The sequence below is a fragment of the Sciurus carolinensis genome, chromosome 3 (genome assembly GCF_902686445.1).
Source record: "Sciurus carolinensis chromosome 3, mSciCar1.2, whole genome shotgun sequence".
Classification (NCBI taxonomy): Eukaryota; Metazoa; Chordata; class Mammalia; order Rodentia; family Sciuridae; genus Sciurus; species Sciurus carolinensis.
This window is the reverse complement of record NC_062215.1, coordinates 154,855,939-154,877,219: the sequence shown is the minus strand read 5'-3', so window position 1 is coordinate 154,877,219 and position 21,281 is coordinate 154,855,939. Positions and strand designations below refer to the sequence as shown.

The 21,281-nt window shown below is 36.8% G+C and overlaps 1 protein-coding gene across 7 annotated transcripts in view; it reads left to right on the top strand.

Moving 5' to 3' along the window:
• Positions 1 to 672: 672 nt before the first annotated feature.
• Positions 673 to 21,281, top strand: part of LOC124980538 (gamma-crystallin A) — a 51,710-nt gene continuing 31,101 nt past the window's right edge. For 3 of the 7 annotated variants that reach the window (XR_007107826.1, XM_047546207.1, XM_047546206.1), the window contains exons 1-5: positions 697 to 779; positions 2,445 to 2,526; positions 4,295 to 4,377; positions 5,537 to 5,624; positions 6,011 to 6,082. Coding sequence is in view for 6 of the 7 variants with exons in the window: in XM_047546207.1 (XP_047402163.1) it covers positions 739 to 779; positions 2,445 to 2,526; positions 4,295 to 4,377; positions 5,537 to 5,624; positions 6,011 to 6,082 (366 nt within the window). In the remaining variant the exon portion in view is untranslated. Of the gene's footprint in view, positions 780 to 2,444; positions 2,527 to 3,727; positions 3,805 to 4,294; positions 4,378 to 5,536; positions 5,625 to 6,010; positions 6,083 to 21,281 lie in introns of those variants that run through there. The other 4 variants (XM_047546201.1, XM_047546203.1, XM_047546202.1 and 1 more) reach the window with 4 other exon arrangements.

The following is a 21,281-nucleotide window of genomic DNA, read 5'->3' as shown; positions in this document are numbered from 1 at the left end:
ACTCTACCAACTGAGTCATATCCCCAGCCCTAAACTTCATTATTATTTAAAAACAAAGTTGATTCCCATTTATAACTCTCCCTTGGTACCCCATTCAATAGTGATGAGTTTGTAGAAACTCCTTTTTGTGACTTCAGACCCATTTTGACCCCATCTACTGACTTTTAATTTCTGGTTCAGTCAGGCTGGGAACTGAAAATACCTTTACCACAACCACATGGCCTTTCAAGGACCTCCTTGCCGTAGGTGGTTATGAACGGTTTAAGAAAACGCCATTAGGAGCCACCACGCCAGGGTGAACACCCTGAAGTCATTATGTTAACTCACAGAGAAAACCTCCAACATATTCAGATCACAAGCCATCCAGGTTTGCATGGTTCTGGCAAAATAACCATTTCAGTTTTACTTGCTGGATTATTGTAAGGAAAGTACATGATAAGTGTAAGAAAATCTTGGAAGGAATAGAAGTTGTCCGATAAATACAAGATACAGTGCACTTGCCTTCAGACAGCTTTCTGACCTGAAGCTTCCTGGACAAGAGATCTAAACTCAGCACATTCTGCTATCCATTCCTGAACCTAGGACTCCATGACTGGTATTTGGAAAGACAGCATTCCTAATTCAAATTCTCTCTGATTTGCTGCTGTAGTTTCTATGCTCTGAGAGGCAGATCTTCCCAAAAGACATCAGGTGCAGTGTAAGCTGCAGGTACTCGCTCAGCTGGATAAGCCTTTAATCATGGAAAGAAGGCTTGTAAAAAAGGAAATGAAAAAGCTACTGTAAGTATGACTGAGAATAACTTTTATGACACTTGGCATTTGATGGGCTGTCATAGAAGGTCTGGGTATTGGCAGGTGGGTAAAAAGCTTAGGAAGACTCTATTCCTGCACTATAGGAGAAAGCCAGAAGATGATCTGGCCTGTCTTCTGCCAGAGAGACCTTACATGTGGTGCAAGCAGGATGCTGAATCTCTCGGGAGGATGTTTCTGCTGGCAGCATGCAAATCAGAGGCATCCCCATTCTAAAGCCCGAGAGCAGAGTAACAGCCTCATCCGCCTATGGGGACAGTATGCACCATTGAAAGGGGCTGGCCCTGCTGGTAAAAGACATAGGAAAGATTACTGGAAAATGCATCCCGGGACCCAGCATTTAAATTGCAGCCTCTGCAGTATTTATTGCCAGCCTTATCAACCAAATAATTCATTTCCTTTTTCTTGACAACTGATGTTTTCTAAAAATGACCACAGAAAACTCAAGTCTGCCATGAAATTTTTTCCCTCTTCTGTAGATTTTTTTTTTTAACTTGGTACTTAACAAATATTGGTGGAAAATCAGAGACCACGTAAGAAACTGGGAAAACATTATGTTCTATTTCATATGTATTATAGGCACAACAAGAAAAATCACTTTTCATCAGATCTTGTCCCATATCCCCTCAAATGTCCTTTCCCTGCCTACTAAGTTAACTATCTTTTACTAAGTCCTTCAGAAATGCTGGAACAAGCCATATATGAATTTACATACATTTACTTGTATGTACAAGCCACAATCAAGAATGCCAACTCCTCTTCATATGTCATTCAAATAATTGGAATTTCAAAACTAACATAAATATAATTTTAGATTCAAAGAATAGATTTAGGCTACTTGAAAGGTAACTTGGAATATCATAGCAAAAATTCAAGAATTTCCTGAATCCAATTCCTCTCTCCAACTTTCCCAGAGTAGTACCCATTTCTATTTTTTTTCCCATGGTGCTTAGTTTACCTCCTTTTATTGAAAGTCATGGTTAGAAAAGAATGTGAGGGGCTGGGGAGATAGCTCAGTTGGTAGAGTGCTTGCCTTGTAAGCTCAAGGCCCTGGGTTCGATCCCCAGCACCCAAAAAAAAAAAAAAGAAAGAAAAAAGAAAGAAAAGAATGTGACAAGAATACACTAATATGGAATTACTAAAAAAAATTTATGCATAACTCCTCCTAAGGGCATTTGAATTCCAATGAGAAAAGACCTAGTGTAGAAGAATACATCTTTATAACATTTTATATGTCTGGAATCTACCAGCTTTGGATGTTCTGCCTATATTTAGCATGGACAGCAAAGGAATGAATCTTTATATTAAATAATGGGTCTCAACTCTACTCTCTCAAGAAACCTTTTCTGTGTGTGGGTATTTGGTATACTTCTGCTTTTTTGTAAATTCTGTTCCAATGAGTTTAATTTTTAGATAAATGTGATTGAAGTTAAGTATGGTTAGACCTCTTAAACCTGCACCACTGCAAGATTACTGAGTAAACCGAAACTGAATATTAAGTCAGCCACCAGGTCATTATTGACTGCTGCTGCATCTCAGTCTGGGAGGGAGGGTTTGGGAAGAAAGCCTCCTTCTGCAGACTGAGTCCCGTGTCACCCACAATGGTTCAATCAACGCTGCTCTCTTGCTTTTAAGGGGAGATTATATTGGCATCAGACTTCGGGAAAATGAATTTGACCCAAAAGGAAGAAGGCAACCCACCTTTCTAGATGATATGGTAAAGAAAGGCATGCTGATGTGACTCACATTCGTGTTCTATGTGTATTAAGGGGGCAGAAGCAGGATTGAGGTTACACAGTGAACCAGGCGTGCGCGCGCAAACACACATCCTTTTCCTCATCCTGACATTGTATGGTCATTTTGACCCACTAAACTGAAAGCAAACACAGAATGAGAAAATAAAAGTCCTATTAGGGGAGAAAGGATGAAAAAGCAAATAGTGCCGAGTAAAATGTTGCATTCAAGATGTTAAAAACTTCTTGACAAAATTAGCTACCATGCAGTTCTCAAACAGACTCATTATCATTTGCATGATGTGGGGGTGGCAAACAAAGCAATGTATAATCCTGGAATCCTTTGTGTTATTCAAGTTGAAACCCAGATTCAGGTTAGGTTCTGAAAGTTCATGTCACAGAAATTAGGAAGATTTAATCCAAGAGAAATTAGTAGAAAGAACTAATGCAAGAGAAATTCGTATTCCCTCTGCTTTTCCTGCTGCCCATTTGCTACCTTTGCACTAAGAGGGAAGAAAGGATCTCTCCCTCTTCCACTACCCCTCTTCCTCCAACTCTGATTAAAGCAAAGCTCCCTGTCTTTTCAAACCCTCCTTGGAGCCAAGTTTGGGGTTCAGTCTGATTCTCTCTGGACACACATTGAGCAGAGAAATTAAACAGATTAGAACTGTGCTTCTCAAACTTTAATGAGGTCTTATCGCAATGCTGTTTTGATTTGGGAGGCCTGGGTCAGGCTGAGAATTTGCATTTCTGATGAGTATAAAAGAAATCCAATCCTGCTGATCCAGGCATCAGACCCTGGGTTAGGTTGCAAAACTGAGCACCATCCAATTTTCCCTCTTTATTTATTTAGGTTCACGTTTCAGTTTAGCTCAGTGCCTGGAAGAAATAATTCTATTGTTTGGAGAATGTTAGAACTTTAGAATCCATCTAAAATAAACAAAATCAAAACCAACCTTCCCTTTTCTGTGGGGATGGAGAGGAGAGATAAATAGCAAGTATACCTACTAAACAGAAAAACTCTTAGAAATTACCAGGGAAAGGTCATGGTTATGATAGAAATGAGCATTCAAATTTGTCCCTCAGCTTTATGCGGTATGTGAGGCCCTGTGTGTCACTTAATCAGGTCCTCCGATCCTTTGCTCATGCTGTTCCCTCCACTGGAATGTCCCTCTCTATCTGTAGGAACTGTCCTCATCCTTCAAGCTCCAACTTTGAGAATGCGTCCTCTCAAGCCTCCCAAGTTTGCACCACCTGCCCAGGTAGACACAAGGGTCCTCCCTCCAAGTTCCCACGACCCTTCCCTACACCTTGGAAGCACATTTCTGACATCACTCAGAATCAGAAGTTCTCTGTGGCCCTCTTTCCCCACCCTTACCTTTTTCTATTTTAAAACTTAAGGAAACGAGGCCTAGAGAGCATCAATCACTCACTCCAAGGATATGCTATGAGTTTTTGGCAATACCTAGATTTGAACTCAGATTCCCTGATTCCTGGGTTAATATTCTTTCCACTAATCTATTCTTTCTTTTCTGGACCACACAAATCAAATAATTGCTCTAGTGGGAGATGAATTTAATGCCTGAAGTATTTCTAGCTGAGCATTAGGTTATGAGACTTAGTTAATGATCCTTCCCCTTTTGAACATGACAAAATAGAGCAGGCTTAGCAGTGCCACTATCATTGGGCCCAGGGAGTCCTGTGGGCAATGCCTCAGCGCTCCCCTTTGTTGTCTGTGCTTCCCTCTTCCAGGCACACTATGACTTGGCCATCAGTGTTGCTTTGCAATGGCTGGATCACTCAGAAGACTTAACTTGGCTGAAGTGGGAAGAAGTGTAAGTTGAAATGCGTTTGTTGATTTTCTTTTTAACATATGTCTTGAATTAATGGTGCAGGAAGTTCTTGCCCTATCTGGCCTCTTCTACCATTAGGCACTCTGATTTGAATACACTTCAGGGTAACTGTCCCCCCTCAACCAGAAACCTGAAGAAACCCCATAGTTACCAACTTAATAGTCAGAGGTGTGTTTACATATTTTGCATTTCTACCAATTGGTTTCTGTCGGATAAAAAAACAAAAAACAAAACAAAACAAAACAAAAAACCCAGAACTTTCTTGCACAAATATTCCACCTGAGAAACATGACCATGCTTTATTGTGTCCGTGCTTCAATTTTGAAGATGATCAATTCAGGGGTGGAGCCTGTAATATTTTCCTAAGGACTGTCAAACACAATCTCTGGAGAATTTAAGCAGATATGTACCTGAGTCAAGCTGTTTGAATCATGAAACAATTTTCTTTCCAGGATTATCAGCGTTTGCTTCCACATGGAGCATCACACAGACACTCAGATGATAAGAGAGGGAACTATCAAGGTCAGGATCAAATAGTCCATTCCAGAGGCCAGTTATTTTTTCTGTCCCATGGTCTTGGACTATCTGGTCCTGAATGGAATGTAGCAGTTTGGTTGTAATAATCAGAAAATTCAGTTTGAACAAACTTAAGAGGGAAGAAAGTTGCCTCTATCAAAGATCTGTAAACAAGTCTATGTTTGGCAGAGTTTCATTCAAAACTCAATTGATGTCCCTGGGACCTGCCTCTTGTCCCCATTTGCTCTGGGTGGATGGGGCAGGGAACATTCTGACTAGCTTGGAGTCTAGGGGTGTTTTTCCCTAGAAGCACATAGGTTTACAGTGGGGTCAGGCAGTTTACCCCATGCAAATTGCCACAAGCAGGCGAAAGGATACTGGGTAGAAAACCAGAAATATCTACCACCGTGGCCAGTCTGCCAGTGTTTGATAGCTATGAACACATGGATTAAGAAGGCAAATTCATCGCCAACTTTGGAAGATTAAAAATTCAAAGTGGTATTTCACTGATGGAGGGTTAATCACATTGATTTTTATCAATAAGTGGGTAGCACACGGCCAGTGCGTATTATTTATGGATTATTACCACAGACTTAGTGTCTTATTTATTCATATTCCCCCTTAGGAAAATGCCACTTCATGGACGACCCAGATACCCAAACCACAGAGAACGAGAAGCCATGATTCTATCATCTTATGCTGGAATCTTAATGGTAAGGAACAGTTTGCAAGTATGGCTATTTCATATCTATTATGTGCATTCATGTTAATGTGCATGTATGTTATTTTTTGACAAATGTTTATAAATATTTAGGATCCACTAATAGTATATGTTTCCTTTTTAATGACATAATAAAAAAGATTTTGGCTTCTCTACTGTATTGCAAGTAGATTTATTTAAGAAACAAAAAATGAGGGACATAATTGGTAACTAATTGGTATCTGGAAGACCAACTTATTCATTTATTTAGAAAGTTATTTATTTAGTGCCTATGATACCAAACATAGCACTAGACAAATGAGCTATATAGCTTTGTTTTATAATAAAATAAAAGCTAAGACATAATAATACATTGATATTGCTGTTTTTATTTAATAGAACAGTATCCCAATTGAGGAAGTCTTTAAAATTTACGGGGCTGATTCTTCTGCCAATTCTGGTATTACCAAGGTAAGAGTAACTTGGGATTTTGAAAGAGATTTTGAAGGGATTTTGAAAGAGAGATTATTTAGCTTATACATTTATAATGATGTATTTTCAGGTATTAGTTATGAAATAACAGTTTTATATTAAAATGCACAAAATCACATTCATTTGAGTAATGTGTTTGTAAAGTGCTTTTGAACAACAGATTATGTAGTTATAATGAGTGTATTTTGTGTAAGGCCTGATAGGGCAGCAAATAGAGCACCAGACTTGGAGTCCAGATGCGGCTCTTTCTGCCTAATTTCTCCTCCTGCCTTTTGTAATGTAGATCTGCTAAGCCACACTGTGATGAACTGTGTAAGCTGGTACTAGGACTCCATCTCCAAGTCTCACTCCCCAGACACAGAAGCTCATTTACTGCCACCACCTGTCCCTTTCCCTTGAGACTCCTGAGATTCCTTGGAAGTCATCAGTAGTACCAGCACCAGAGAAGTACAGGGAATCCAGAGACTGGGTCTGAGCTCTGACTCTGTTCCTGCAGAGCCCAGGACAGGCCCCTTTCCCTCTTTGGGCCACCATATACTGATCTTAAGAAAAAGAGATAGTATTCTAAATGATCCTTAGGTCAGTTCAGTGGTTGCTAGTTGCTAGGTATGAATGTATGAATATTCAGTAAGAATTTAGCAGCTGACTGCTATTAGAGGTGAGCTAGAATTTGCTTTAGCTCTAGATACCTCCGAAGAAAGGAAGAGGAAATGGAAGGCAGGTGGTGAACCTGCAGCAGGAGGGAAGGATAGGAAAAGGAAAGACAGTGGAATGAATCTGACATAACTTTCTTTTGTACATTTATGACTACACCATGGTGAATCTCACCACTGTACATCCACGAGACTGGGGTCCTAATTACAATAAGATATAGTCCATGTTTGTATAATGATATAAAAATGGATTCTGCTGTCATATATAACTAAAAGAACCAATAAATTTTTTATGAAAAGAGTCCTATTCTTATGGATGTACATGGTCATAGGATTCACTGTGTTGTTTTCATATATGTAACAGGAAAACTATGTCAGATTCGTTCCACTGTCTTTCCTTTGCTTATCCCCCACTTCCCTCCATTCCCCATTGTCTAAGCTAGTGTACTTCTATTCTTCCCCTCACTGCCCCCTTACTGTGGGTAAGCTCCCACCTATCAGAGAAAACATTTGACTTTTGTTTAGCACGATAGTCTCCAAACCCATCTGTTTGTCCGTAAATGTCATAAAGTCATTCTTCTTTTATGACTGAGTAATATATAATGAAGTATTACTCAGCCATAAATAATATATATTTATATATCACATTTCTTTATTTATTCATCTATTGAAGGACACTTAGGTTGGTTCCATAGCTTAGCTATTGTGAATTGAGCTGCTATAAACATTGATGTGGTTGCATCACTGTAGTATGTGATTTTAAGTCCTTTGGGTATGTACTGAGGAGTAGGATAACTGGATCAAATGGTGGTTCTATTTCTAGTCTTTGAGGACTCCCCACACTGATTTCCAGCGTGGTTGCACCAATTTGCAGTCCCACCAGCAGCTTCTGAATGTAGCTTCCCCCCCACATTCTTACCAACATTTATTGTTACTTATATTCTTGATAATTACTATTCTGACTGGAGTGAGATGGAATTTCACTGTGTAGTTTTAATTTGCATTTCTCAAATTGCTAGAGATGCTAAACTTTTTTTTTAAATGTTTTTAATTGTAGATGGACACAATACCTTTATTTTAGTTATTTTTTTTTTATGTGGTGCTGAGGATCAAATTCCGTGTCTCACATATACTAGGCAAGCGCTGTGCTACTGAGCTACAGCCCCAGTCCTTGAACTTTTTAAAAATATATTTGTTGACCATTCATATTTCTTCTTCTGTGAAATGTCTATTCAGTTCCTTTGCCTATTTATTGATTTGGTTGTTGTTATTATTATTATCATCATTATCATCATCATCATCATGTTAGTTTTTTGAGTTCTTCATATATCCTGGAAATGAATGCTTTGTCTAAGGTACAGGTGGCAAATATTTTCTCCCATTCTGAAGGCTCTCTCTTCATGATCTCTCTCTTCGTGTTATATTGATATCTTTGCTATGAAGAAGCTTTTTAGTTTGAGGCCACTTATTGATTATTGATTTTTATTCTTGCACTTTAGGGGTCGTATTAAGGAAGTCAGTTCCTGTATTAATATGTCAGAGTGTTGGGCCTACCTTTTTCTTCTGGTATGTACAGAGTTTCTGGTTTCATACTTAGGTCCTTGATCCACTTTGAACTGAGTTTTGTGCAGGGTGAGAAATAGGGGTTAAATTTCACTCTACTACATATAGCTCTCCAGTGTTCCCAGTACCATTTGTTGAAGAGGCTGTATTTTCTCCAACATATATGTTATATTGATACCTTCGTCTAGTATAAGGTAACTATATTTATGTGGGTTTATTTCTGTGCTTACTATTCTGTCCCATTGGTCCACATGTCTGTGTTGGTGCCAATATCATGCTGGTTTTGTTACTACAGCTTTATAGTATAATTTTAGGTCTGGTATTGTGATGCCGCCTGCTTCACTTTTCTTCCTAAGGATTGCTTCAGCTATTCTGGGCCTCTTGTTTTTCCAAATAAATTGCATAATGACTTTTTCTATTTCCATGAATAACATCATTGGAATTTTGATGGAAATTGCACTGAATCTCTATAGCATTTTTGGTAGTATGGTATTTTGACATCATTGATTCTCCCTATCCAAGAATGTGGGAGGTCTTTCCATCTTCTAAGATTTTCCTCAATTCTTTTCTTTAGTGTTTTGTAATTTTTGTCGTAGAGGTCTTTCACCTCTTTTGTTACACTGATTCCTCTGTATTTTATTTTTTTGATGCTATTATGAATGAGATGGTTTTCCTAATTTCTTTTTCAGTGGATCCGTCATTGGAGTAGAGGAATGCAATTGATTTATAAGTGTTTATTTTGTATCCTGCTATTTTGCTGAATTCATTTATGAGTACTAGAAGTTTTCTGGTGGTTTTTTTTTTTTTTTTTTTTTTTTTTTTTTTTGAGTCTTCTAACTATAGAATCATGTCATTGGCAAACAGAGCTAGTTTTAGCTCTTCTTTTCCTATTTTTATCCCTTTTATTTCATTCTTTTGCTCAATTGCTCTGGCTAGAGATTTGAGGACTACATTGAATAGAACTGTTTTTAGAGAGAATGCTTTTAGTTTCTCTCCATTTAGAATAATGTTGACCTTGTGCTTGTCGTATATAGCTTTTACAATGTTGGGGTATGATCCTTGTAGTCCTATTTTTTCTAGTGTTTTAATCATGAATGGATGTTGTGTTTTGTCAAATGCCTTTTCTGTATCTACTGAGATAATTATGTGATTCTTTAAGTCTAATGATATGATGAATTACGTTTATTAATTTCCATATGGTGAACCAACCTTGCATCCCTGGAATAAACCCCACTTGATCATGGTGCACTATATTTTTAATGTTTTTGTATGTAATTTGCCAGTATTTTATTGAGAATTTTTATGTCTGTGTTCATCAGGTATATTGATCTGAAGTTTTCTTTCCTTAATGTGTCTTTATCTGGTTTTGTTATCAGAGTGATATTGACTTCACAGAATGTGTTTAGAAGAGTTCCCTCCTTTTCTATTTCAAGAAATACTTTGAAGAGGATTGATATCAGTCCTTCTTTAAAGGTTTGGTAGAACTCGACTGAGAATCCATTTGGTCCTGGGCTTTTCTTTGTTTGTTGGCACTTGATAATTTCTTCAATCTTATTACTTGAAACTGATCTGTTTAAATTTCTATATCCTCATAGTTCAATTTGAGTAGGTCATATGTCTCTAGGAATTTATTGATGTCTTCAAGATTTTCTAGCTTATTGGAGTATAGGTTTTCAAAATAGCTTCTGATTATCATAGTTCAGTAGTATCTGTGGTGATATTTCCATTTTCATCATAGATTTTAGTAATTTGCATTTTTTTCTCTCTTTTTCTTGGTTAACTTGGTTAAGGGTTTATCAATTTTATTTTTTTTCAAAGAACCAATTTTGATTCATTGATTTTTAAATCATTTTTAAATTTCAATTTCGTTGATTTAAGCTCTGGTTTTAATAATTTTCTGTATTCTGCTGATTTTGGCGTTGATTTGTTCTTGTTTTTCTAGGGCCTTGTGATGTACTGATAGACTACTTATTTGGTATCTTTCTATTCTGTTAATGTATGAGCTCAATAATATGAATTTTCCTCTTAGAAATGCCTTCCTACTGACCCAGAGATTTTGATATGTTGTACCATTATTTTCATTAGCCTCTAAGTATTTTTTTATTTCAACCTGGGTTTCTTCTGCTAGCCATTCATTGTTTAATAGTGAATTATTTAGTCTCCAGGTGTTAGAGTAATTTCTATTTTTTATCTTATTGATTTCTAATTTCTCTTTTGTTGTTTCATTTATAATCAATTTTTGCATTTTAAAAAATTTTTAATTTGTTCTAATTAGTTACACAGACAGTAGAATGCATTTTGACACATTGTACACAAATGGAGCACAACTTCTCATTCCTCTGGCTATGCATGGTGCCGAGTCACATCCATCAGTAGTGTAATCATACATGTATGTAGGTAATAATGTCTGTCTCATTCTACTGTCCTTCCCATCCCCACCGCCCCATCCCTCCCCTCACGCCCCTCTGCACAACCCAAAGTTCCTTCGTCTTCCCAACCCACTGCCCTATGGATCAGCATCCACTTATCAGAGAAAACACGCGGCCTTCGGTTTTTTAGGATTGGCTTATTTCACTTAGCACGATATTCTCTAGTTTCATCCATTTACTGGCAAATGCCATAATATCATTCTTCTATAAGGGTGAGTAATATTTCATTGTGTATATATACCACATTTTCTTAATCCATTCATCTGTTGAAGGGCACCTAGATGGTTCCATAGTTTAGCTATTGTGAATTGAACTGCTATAAATATTGATGTGACTGTGTCACTGTAGTATGTTGATTTTAAGTCCTTTGGGTATAAACCGAGGAGTGGGATAACTGGGTCAAATGGTGGGTCCATTCCAAGTTTTCTGAGAAATCTCCATACTGCTTTCCAAAGTGGTTGCATCAATCTGCAGTCCTACCAACAATGTGTGGGTGTACCTTTTCCCCCACATCTTCGCTAAAACTTATTGTTGCTTGTATTCTTGTTAATTGCCATTCTGACTGGACTGAGATGAAATCATAGAGTAGTTTTGATTTGCATTTCTCTAATTGCAAGAGATGATGAACATTTTTTCATATGTTTGTTGATTGATTGTGTTTCTTCTTCTGTGAAGTGTCTGTTCAGTTCCTTAGCCCATTTCTTGATTGGGTTATTTGTTTTATTAGTGTTAAGTTTTTTTGAGTTTTTAATATATCCTGGAGATTACTGCTCTGAGATGCATGTGGTAAGATTTTTTTCCCATTCTGTAGGTTCTCTCTTCATGTTATTGATTATTTCCTTTGCTGAGGAGAAGCTTTTTAGTTTGAATCCATCCCATTTATTGATTCTTAATTTTACTTCTTGTGCTTTAGGAGTCTTGTTAAAAAACAAGATGACATGATGAAGCTGACATGATGAAGATTTGGGCCAACGTTTTCTTCTATTAGGAGCAGGGTGTCTGGTCTAGTGCCTAAGTCTTTGATCCACTTTGCGTTGAGTTTTGTGCAGGCTGAGACATAGGGGTATAATTTCATTTTGTTATATATGGATTTTTCTAGCACCATTTGTTGAATAGGCTATCTTTTCTCCAATGTATGTTTTTGGCACCTTTGTCTGGTATGAGATAACTGTATTTATGCGGGTTTGTCTCTGTGTCTTCTATTTTGTACCATGGATCTTCATGTCTCTTTTGGTGCCAATACCATGCCATTTTTGTTGCTATTGCTTTATGTATAGTTTAAGGTCTGGTCTTATGATGCCTCCTGCTTCACTCTTCCTGCTAAGGATTGCTTTGGCTATTCTGGGACTCTTATTTTTCCAAATGAATTTCATGATTGATTTTTCTAGTTCTATGAAGAATGTTATTGGAATTTTAATAAGAATTGCATTGAATCTGTATATTACTTTTGTAGTATGGCCATTTTGACAATATTAATTCTGCCTATCCAAGAATAAGGAAGATCTTTCCATCTTCTAAGGTTTTCTTTAATTTTTTTCTTCAGTGTTCTGTAGTTTTCATTGTAGAGGTCTTTTTTTTTTTTTTTTTTTTTTCGAGGCTATTGTGAATGGGATAGTTTTCCTAATTTCTCTTGTAGTGGATTCATTGCTTATGCACAGAAATGCATTCGATTTATGGATGTTGAGTATATATCCTATACTTTGCTGAATTAATTTATGAGTTCCAGAAGTTGATGGAAGTTTTTGGATCTTCTAAATATAGAATTATATCATCAGTAAATAGTGATAGTTTGAGTTCTTCTTTTCCTATTCATATCCCTTTAATTTTTTTTATCTGTCTGATTGCTCTGGATAGAGTGTCAAGGGCTATGTTGAATAGAAGTGGTGAAAGAAGGCATCCCATTTTGTTCCAGTTTTTAGAGGGAATGCTTTTCTCTATTTAGAATGATGTTGACCTTGGGTTTAGCATATGTGGCTTTTACAATGTTGAGGTAGATTCCTTCCATCCTTAGTTTTTTCTAGTGTTTTGAACATGGAAAGATACTATATTTTATCAAATGTTTTTTCTGCATCTATTGAGATGATCATATTATTCTTGTCATTAAGTCTATTGATGTAATGTGTTCTATTTATTGATTTCTGTATATTGAACCCAACTTGCATCACTGGAATGAACCCCACTTGATTGTGATTCACAATCTTTTAATATTTTTTTGTATGCTATTTGCCAAAATTTCATTGAGAATTTTTGTGTCTATGTTTCTTGGGGATATTGGTCTTCTCTTGATGTGTCTTTGTCTGGTTTTGGTATCTGGGTGATACTAGCCTCATAGAATGAATTTGGAAGAGTTCCCTCCTTTTCTATTTCATGGAATAATTTGAGGAGTATTGTTAATTCTTCTTTGAAGGTCTTTTAGAAATCACTTGAGAATCTGTCTGGTCTGGGTTTTTTGATTTGTAGGCTTTTGAAGGTGTCTTCTATTTCATTGCTTGAAACTGATCTGTTTAAATTGTTTATGTCCTGCTTCAGTTTGGTACAGCATATGTCTCTAGAAGTTTGTAAATGTCTTTGAGATTTTCTATTTTATTTGAGCATAGATTTTAAAAATAGTTTCTAATTATCTTCTGTATTTTAGTAGTGTCCATTGTGATATTTCTTTTTCACCACAAATTTTAGTAATTTTCTCTCTCTTTCTCTTTGTTAGTGTGGCTAAGGACTTATCACTTTTCTTTTTTTCCCAAAAGAACCAACTTTTTGTTTTGTCCATTTTTTCAATTCTTTTATTTCAATTTCATTGATTTCAGTTCTGATTTTAATTATTTCCTGTCTTCTGCTGCTTTTGGTGTTGATTTATTCTTTTTCTAGGGCTTTGAGATGTAATGTTAGGTCACTTATTTGTTGACTTTTTATTCTTTTAATGTATGAGCTCAATGCAATGAACTTTCCTCTTAGCATTACCTTCATGGTGTCCCAGAGATTTTGATATGTTGCATCAGTGTTCTCAATTACTTCTGAGTACTTTTTAATTTCCTCCCTGATTTCTTCTTTTATCCATTAGTCATTCAATAGCATGCTATTTAGTCTCCAAGTGTTGGAATAACTTCTATTTTTAATTTTATCATTGATTTCTAGTTTCATTCCATTATGATCTGATAGAATGCAGGGTAGTATTTCTATTTTTTTTTTGTTTTTTTGTATTTGCTGAGTGCTTTGTGGCATAACATATGGTCTATTTTAGAGAAGGATTCATGTCCTGCTGAGAAGAAAGTGTATTTGCTTGATGAAGGATGAAATACTCCATATATGTCCATTAAGTCTAAATCATTGATTATATTATTCGGTCTATGGTTTCTTTGTTTAGTTTTTGTTTGGAAAACCTATCCAGTGGTGAGAAAGTTGTGTTAAAGTCACCTAGTATTATTGTGTTGTGATCTATTCAATTCTTGAAATTGAGAAGGGTCTGTTTGATGTACATAGATGCTCCATTGCTTGGTACATATATATTTACACTTGTTATGTCTTGTTGATGTATGATTCCCTTAAGCAGTGTGAAATATCCTTCTTTATCCCTTCAGACTAACTTTTGTTTGAAGTTCACTTTTTCTGATATGAGGATGGAGACCCCTGATTGTGTACACAGTCCCTGTGAGTGATATGTTTTTTTCCACAACATTTCACCTTCAGTCTGTGGATATCTTTTCCTAGGAGTTGAGTCTCTTGAAGACAGCATTTTGTTGGGTCTTTTTTTCAAATCCAATCTGCCAGTCTAGGTCTTTTGATTGATGAGTGTAGGTCATTAACATTCAGGTTTTTAATTAAGATATGATTTGTATTCCTGGTCATTTTGGCTTATTTTTGGTTTTCGACTTGACTTAGTTTCTTCTTTGATTGACTTTTTCTTTAGTGTTTAGTGCTGGTTTTCATTGTTTTTGTTTGTTTGTTTGTTTGTTTTTTGTTTCTTTTTTCATTTCCTCCTTAAGGAATACTTTGCTGAGAATGTTCTGTAGTGCAGGCTTTCTAGTTGTGAAGTCTTTTAAATTTTGCTTATCATGGAAGGTTTTTTATTAGTTTTGCTGGATATAAAATTCTCGGTTGGCATTCATTTTCTTTCAGAGTTTGATATATGTTATTCCAGGACCCCTGGCATTCAGGGTCTGGGTTGAGAAACCCACTGAGATCAGAATTGGTTTCCCACTATATGTAATTTGATTTTTTTTCTCTCACAGTCTTTAGAATTCTATCTGTATTCTGTATGTTCTTATTATAATGTGTGTTGATGTGGGTCTACTGTAATTTTGTACATTTGGGGTCCTGTAAGCATCTTATAGTTGATTTTCCATTTCATTCTTTAGATTTGGGAAATATTCTGATATTATGTCATTGAAAAGACTGTGCAATCCTTTGATTTGTATCTCCATGCCTTCATCTATTCTGATAAATCTTAAATTTGGTCTTTTCTTGTCATTCCATATTTCTTGGAAGTTCTCTTCATGGTTTCTTACTCTTCTATGTGGTCGACTTTATTTTCAAGAGTATTTATTTTATCTTCATTGTCTGAGGTTCTGTCTTCCAGTGGTCTAGTCTGTTGGTGATATTTTCCATTGAATTTTTAATTTGGTTTATTGTTTCCTTCATTTCAAGGATTACTGCTTGATTCCTTTTTATGATCTCTGCCTCTTTATTGAAGTGATCTCTCACTTCCTGTATTTTCTTTCTGATACCATCTTTTATTTCAAAGATCAATCTTACTATGTATTTTCTACATTCCTCTGACATTTCTTCTACTGTGTTGTCTATAGATTCTATTGTTGGAACATCGTGGTTTGTTTGAAATGCTGTGTTCCCTTGTTTTTTCATGTTGTTTGTGTGTCTTCCCATCTAGTGGTATGGGTCTGAGGCAGTATGGTTTCTACCCTGTATTCTTATAGTTTCCCTGAAGGCTTCCCGTACCTCAAGTTTAAGGGAGAGACCAATATTAACAGCACCCAATGCAAACAATATACCTCCTTAAACCAAATGGTTCCTATTAAGGTATTTACAGTGTTGTCACAATAAATAGAAATGAAGTGCTCAATTATTGTCCAATATAAATAGTAAGTTTGCTAAATGGGTTTACCATTTCAAATGATAGACAATGAGGGAACAGAAGTAGCATAAGATATGATGTTTATGAGGGAGAAGGAGAGAAGATAGAGGTAAAAATTTATAGTAAGAGTGAAGGAGGAATTAATAGAGGTTGGCTGTTAGTATGAGAGAAGTGAAAAAGAAAATCAAGGTAGACAGGTGAGAGAAAAAATATATACTGATTTTTTTAAAAAAAGTAAAAATATAAGAATGCACAGCAAAACTGTAATATGCTATTCAGATATCCCATTCCTCAATAAATTGATGCATGAAAAATATTTGGATTCAAAAATGGTAAAGATGTGAGAGAGGGTGGGAAAAAATAGGGGAGCTCTCAATGGAAAAATTGAATGATTGCTTCCATTGACTTTCAAAAATGTTCTCAGCTTCCATTTTCCATCAATAGGCCAGGTTCTCTGAAGTTTCATGTTAGCTCCAGTTCAGTGGGTGCTGGATTGGTTGGGTGAGTGAGCCAATAGCAAGATGCCGTCACACCTTCTTCCAGTCATCCCACCCCTCGTAGCTGGCCCCTTATGTCCCTGTACTCTTCAGGACTCACTGAGCTGGAATGAATCCAGTTTTCTATAGATTCTTCAACCAGGGAACTGTTCCTAGTCTCTGGCTTTGTACAGGGTTGCCAGACCCAGACTGGCCCACACAAACTCAGCTGCAATCTGATGGACCTGGGTTTCAGCTTCCCCAAGTCCTGCCTTGCTACAGTTCCAAGATCTTAATGCCTTTTCAACTTGCAGAGAGTCCACCAGGGATGTGCTCACACAAAGGAGGGACCCTGCAAAAAGGCAGCCAGATGGCAGCCACTAGCACTCCCAACAGGAAGACCTTAGGTGCAATCAGACTTGCAAGTACCCCAATATATCTCCAGACCATGGCCTGTGTCCCCAGACTAAGGTGGCCATGCCCCAAGATGGCAGTGGTAGCAGTGGCAATCCTGCAGGCCCTGGCCAGTGTCCTGAGATGGCACCAGTCATGTGTAACCAAACCTGCAGATACTGTAGCAATGGACTTCCAGGCAACAGTGGGCAGCAGGCAATCCATTGGTGGTCTGTTGGTGGTCTGCAAGCTAATGATGGATGGTTAGCCAGTGGACATTGGGTGGTGGGTGATGGGTGGGTGAATGGTTGTCAATGAGCAGGCAAGAGGCAGGCAAATGGGCAAGTGGCATATTATAGATAGTCAGTGAGTGATCTGCACTCAAAAGGCAGGCAGAGGGCAGGCAGTCATGGCAGATGAACGGAGGGTAAACTATAGGGTTTTGGTAGGCAGCATAGACTGCCTCAAAGAAAAACAGTATTTCCTCTGCTTGAATCCCAAGACACAGAGTGATGAGGAATGCAGTTTCCCTCTAGTCCACTATCTTGGATCTCTGATTTCTAATTTTACTCCATATGACCTGACATAATGCAGGATATTATCTCTATTTTTTTTTTTTTTGTATTTGTAAAGAATTGCTTTGTGTCCTAAAATATGGTCTATTTTGGAAAATGTTCCATGTGCAGCTGAGAAGAAAGTATATTCAGTTACTGATGGATGAAATATTCTATATATGTCTGTTAAGTCTAAATTATTAATTGTATTTTTTAGTTCTGTAACTTCTTTATTGAGTTTTTGTTTGGATGATCTGTCTAGTGATGAGAGAGGCATGTTAAAGTAACCCAGTATTATTGTGTTGTGATTTACTTGATTCTTGATATCAAGAAGGGTTTGTTCGATGTATGTAAATGCTCCATTGTTTGGAGCATAAATATTTATGATTGTTATGTCTTATTGATGTATAATTCCCTTAAGCAGTATGAAATGAACTTCTTTGTCTCTTCTGATTAACTTTGGCTTGAAGTTCACTTTATCAGATATGAGAATAGAAACCCCTGCTTGTTTGTGAGATCCATGTAAACAACAGGTTTTCCCCCATCCTTTCACCATCAGTCTGTGGATATCTTTGCTTATGAGGTGAGTCTTGAAGACAGCATATTGTTGTATCATGTTTTTTAATCCAACCTGCCAGCTTGTATCTTTTTTATAAATTTTATTTGTTCTTTTTAGAAATACATGACAGTAAAGTGTATTTTGACATATTTTGCATACATGGAGTATAACTTATTCTAACTAGGATCACATTCTTGTGGTTGTACATGACATGGAGTTTCATTTTGGTGGTATATTCATATAGGAACAGGAAAGTTAGATCCAATTATTTCTACTGAACCTATGTCTTTTGACTAATGAGTTGAGTATATTAACATTCAGTGTTATTTTTAAGAGATTATTTATTTCCTGAAATTTTGATTTATATCTAGTTTTTAAGTTGAATTGGATTCTCCTTTGATATACTATTTTTCCAGTGTAGTTTCACCTCTTGATGGTTTTCATTTGTAGTCTCCATTTCTTCTTAATGAAATATTTTATTGAGTACATTTTGTAATGCTGGCTTTCTGGTTGTGAATTTTTAAATTTTTATTTACCATGGAAGATTTTTTTCCTCATCTTCAAATATGAAGCTTAATTTTGCTGGATATAGTATTCTTGGTTGGCATTCATTTTCTTTCAGAGCTTGGTATATATTATTCCAAGACTTCCTTGCTTCCAAGGTCTGGCTTGAAAAATTGGCTCAGATCTGGATTGGTTTACCTCTAAATGTGACCATTTGTTTTTCTCTAGCTACTTTTAAAATTCTATCCTTATTCTGTATGGGAAGCATTTTCATAATGTTAGGCAAGAGTGAGTCTCTTGTAATTTTGTATATTTGGAATATTGTGTAACTTCTGTATTTGAGTTTTCATTTCATTCTTAAAATTTGGGAAATTTTCTGTTATTATGTCATTGAAAAGTTTGTGCATTTCATTGGTTTGTACTTCAGAGCCTTCATCCACCCCTGTGAATATTAGATTTGGCCTTTTAATGTTATCCCCTATTTCTTAAAAATTCTGTTCATGGTGTTTTAACATTTTTCTCTATGACCAATTTTATTTTCAAGATTATATATTTTGTCTTCATTGCCTGAAATTCTGTCTTCCAAGTGGTCTAGTCTGTTGGTGATGCTTTCCCATGAATTTTTAATTTGACTTATTGATTCCTTCATTTTGAGAATTTTTGATTGATTCTTCTTTCTCCCCTCATTTTCTGGGCCTGGGGAAGCTAGAGCAGGCCTCAGACACATTTGACAAGTTGATTCCTATTCACATGACCAGAGGACAAATATAGAAAGTTTCATTCTGGAGGGAATGGCACTGGGAACCCCTTGTCTTGGCTGGGCCATCAATCAAGGGTTGCAAATGTGGATGTTTGAGTAGCTTGAGTTAATCAGGTTCACACAGGGGGCTAGAAGAGGAAGACATGCTGTCTGGAGGTGAACCAGCTGATATGCCCCATTCACCTCATCACTCATTCACTTGTTAAAAATCCTCTGTACAGGAATACATACTCCCCATCCTCACAATCAGTGACCAATGCTGAGAAGCCCAGATGTATGCATTCACTACAAAAGGATCAGTTTAGAATAGAAACAGACTATGTCTCCCTAGTGGGAGACGTTTTGTTCTAAGGCCAGCATTTGTTTATTGCTACGAGATAGGATCATTTATTGATTTATATGTGAAAGGCAGTTGTTGAAATGTTAAATGCTAAGATTCTAAAGCCTCAACTGTCTGACTCTGAACCTCAACTGTGCCAATTACAAGCAGAATAACCCTGGACATATTTTCTAACCTCTACCTGCTTCAATTTCATTTGTAAAAGCAGTGAAAAGAATATGGGTTTGTGTGGACACGAAGTAAGTTAGTACCAACGAAGCCCAGTGTTTGACATGTGGTAACCTTTAAATAATAGCTAGAATTAAGGTTCTGGTACTCATGGACTGGGCTGGGTATCTGATCCTTTATTTATTTATTTATTTTTCTTTCTTATTTATTTATTTATTTATTTATTTTGCAACGCTGGGGAATTGAACCCAGGGCTTCAGGCATGCTAGGAAAGCACTATACCACTGAACAACATCCCCAGTCCTGGTATTACATATCTCTGGTGTCTCTCTATATCAGGATTTCTTAGCATTATTCTCCATTGTGTGTGTAGGAAGTTGGAGCTGGGGATTCTTATGTACATTGTAGGATGTTCAACAGCATATCTGGACTCTAGCTATTGAATGAAAGTTGATTTTCTCCAATTTGACCATAAAAAAAAAAAAAAATAAAAAGTGTTTCCAGATGCCAAATGTCCCCTAAGAGATGAAATTACATCTGGTTTAGAACCACCACTCTATCCAAAAATTAATAGCTAATCAAGCATCTATGTGTATTATTAACACAATGTGAACTTTGCCTGTTTTGGAAAACTAATTATAACAAAGGGTAAGATTTGAGGAACTAATATAAGAATCTGAGGATGGATCCCTGTGACCCTCGCAAGCTCTTCCCTGCATCCAAAATGCCACCTCAGGCCTTCCTCTGGAGGCTACACATTAACTCCACTCAGGGGCATCCTTCATGTCTTGAATAAGGAATTAGCAGGGCCTCTGAATGGAAAAATGAGACTGTGAGAGTGTTTTAAAACAGACCTTTGGGATTTAATATATTTTTTCTTTTAATTGTTTTAACTAGGAGATAAGAGTTGTTGAAAAGAAGAAAATCCTTCCTATAGCTAAACGACCTTTGATTCCTTTAGATAAAATGTCTCCTAAGCAACAGCTAAGATCCTTCCCAAGCTTAAGTTTAGAACCCCGTTGAATACTAATCAGATTATGTAGAATTCCCAGCAACTGAAATGGGCCTCAGAACATACAATATGGGTTCTGTGCTCTGGTTTGATCCCTTTCTCCAGGGCTCTTTGCTGCCACCTGGTGACCGACAGGCATCACAGGCACAACACGACCTCCTGAGAGGAAGCTGTGTTTTGCTGACAAAAAACTTTTTTCTTCTGAGGACTCTGGACTGGGCAAAAGTTCAACGAAGGGCCTTATGTAAGTCAGGGCCTTTTACAGCTAGCGTCTGACAAATAGAAAGTGCTTTACTTGATTTAAACTGAAGGAAAAGCATAAATTTTCCTTCAAAAAATAAAACAAGTGATAAAAATATTCTTCAGCTCCATTTGATGGAGAAGGGTCAGGGGGAGAAAAGGAAGCAGAGAAAGTAAAAGTGAGTACATCAGAGCATGGAATTAGAGACCACCATCACCTCTGCTTTCTTCTCTCTTCCTGAAGCCACATCCCAATATCTGTATGACCGCTGATAAATTATTTAACAACTCTGATCCCCAATTCATTCTCTCTCTCTCTCTCTCTCTGGTAGCATGGATTAAACTCACAGGTGCTTAAGCACTGAGTCACATCCCCAGCCCTTTTTATTTTTTATTTTGAGACAGGATCTCCATAAGTTGCTCAGGGTCTCGCTAAGTTGC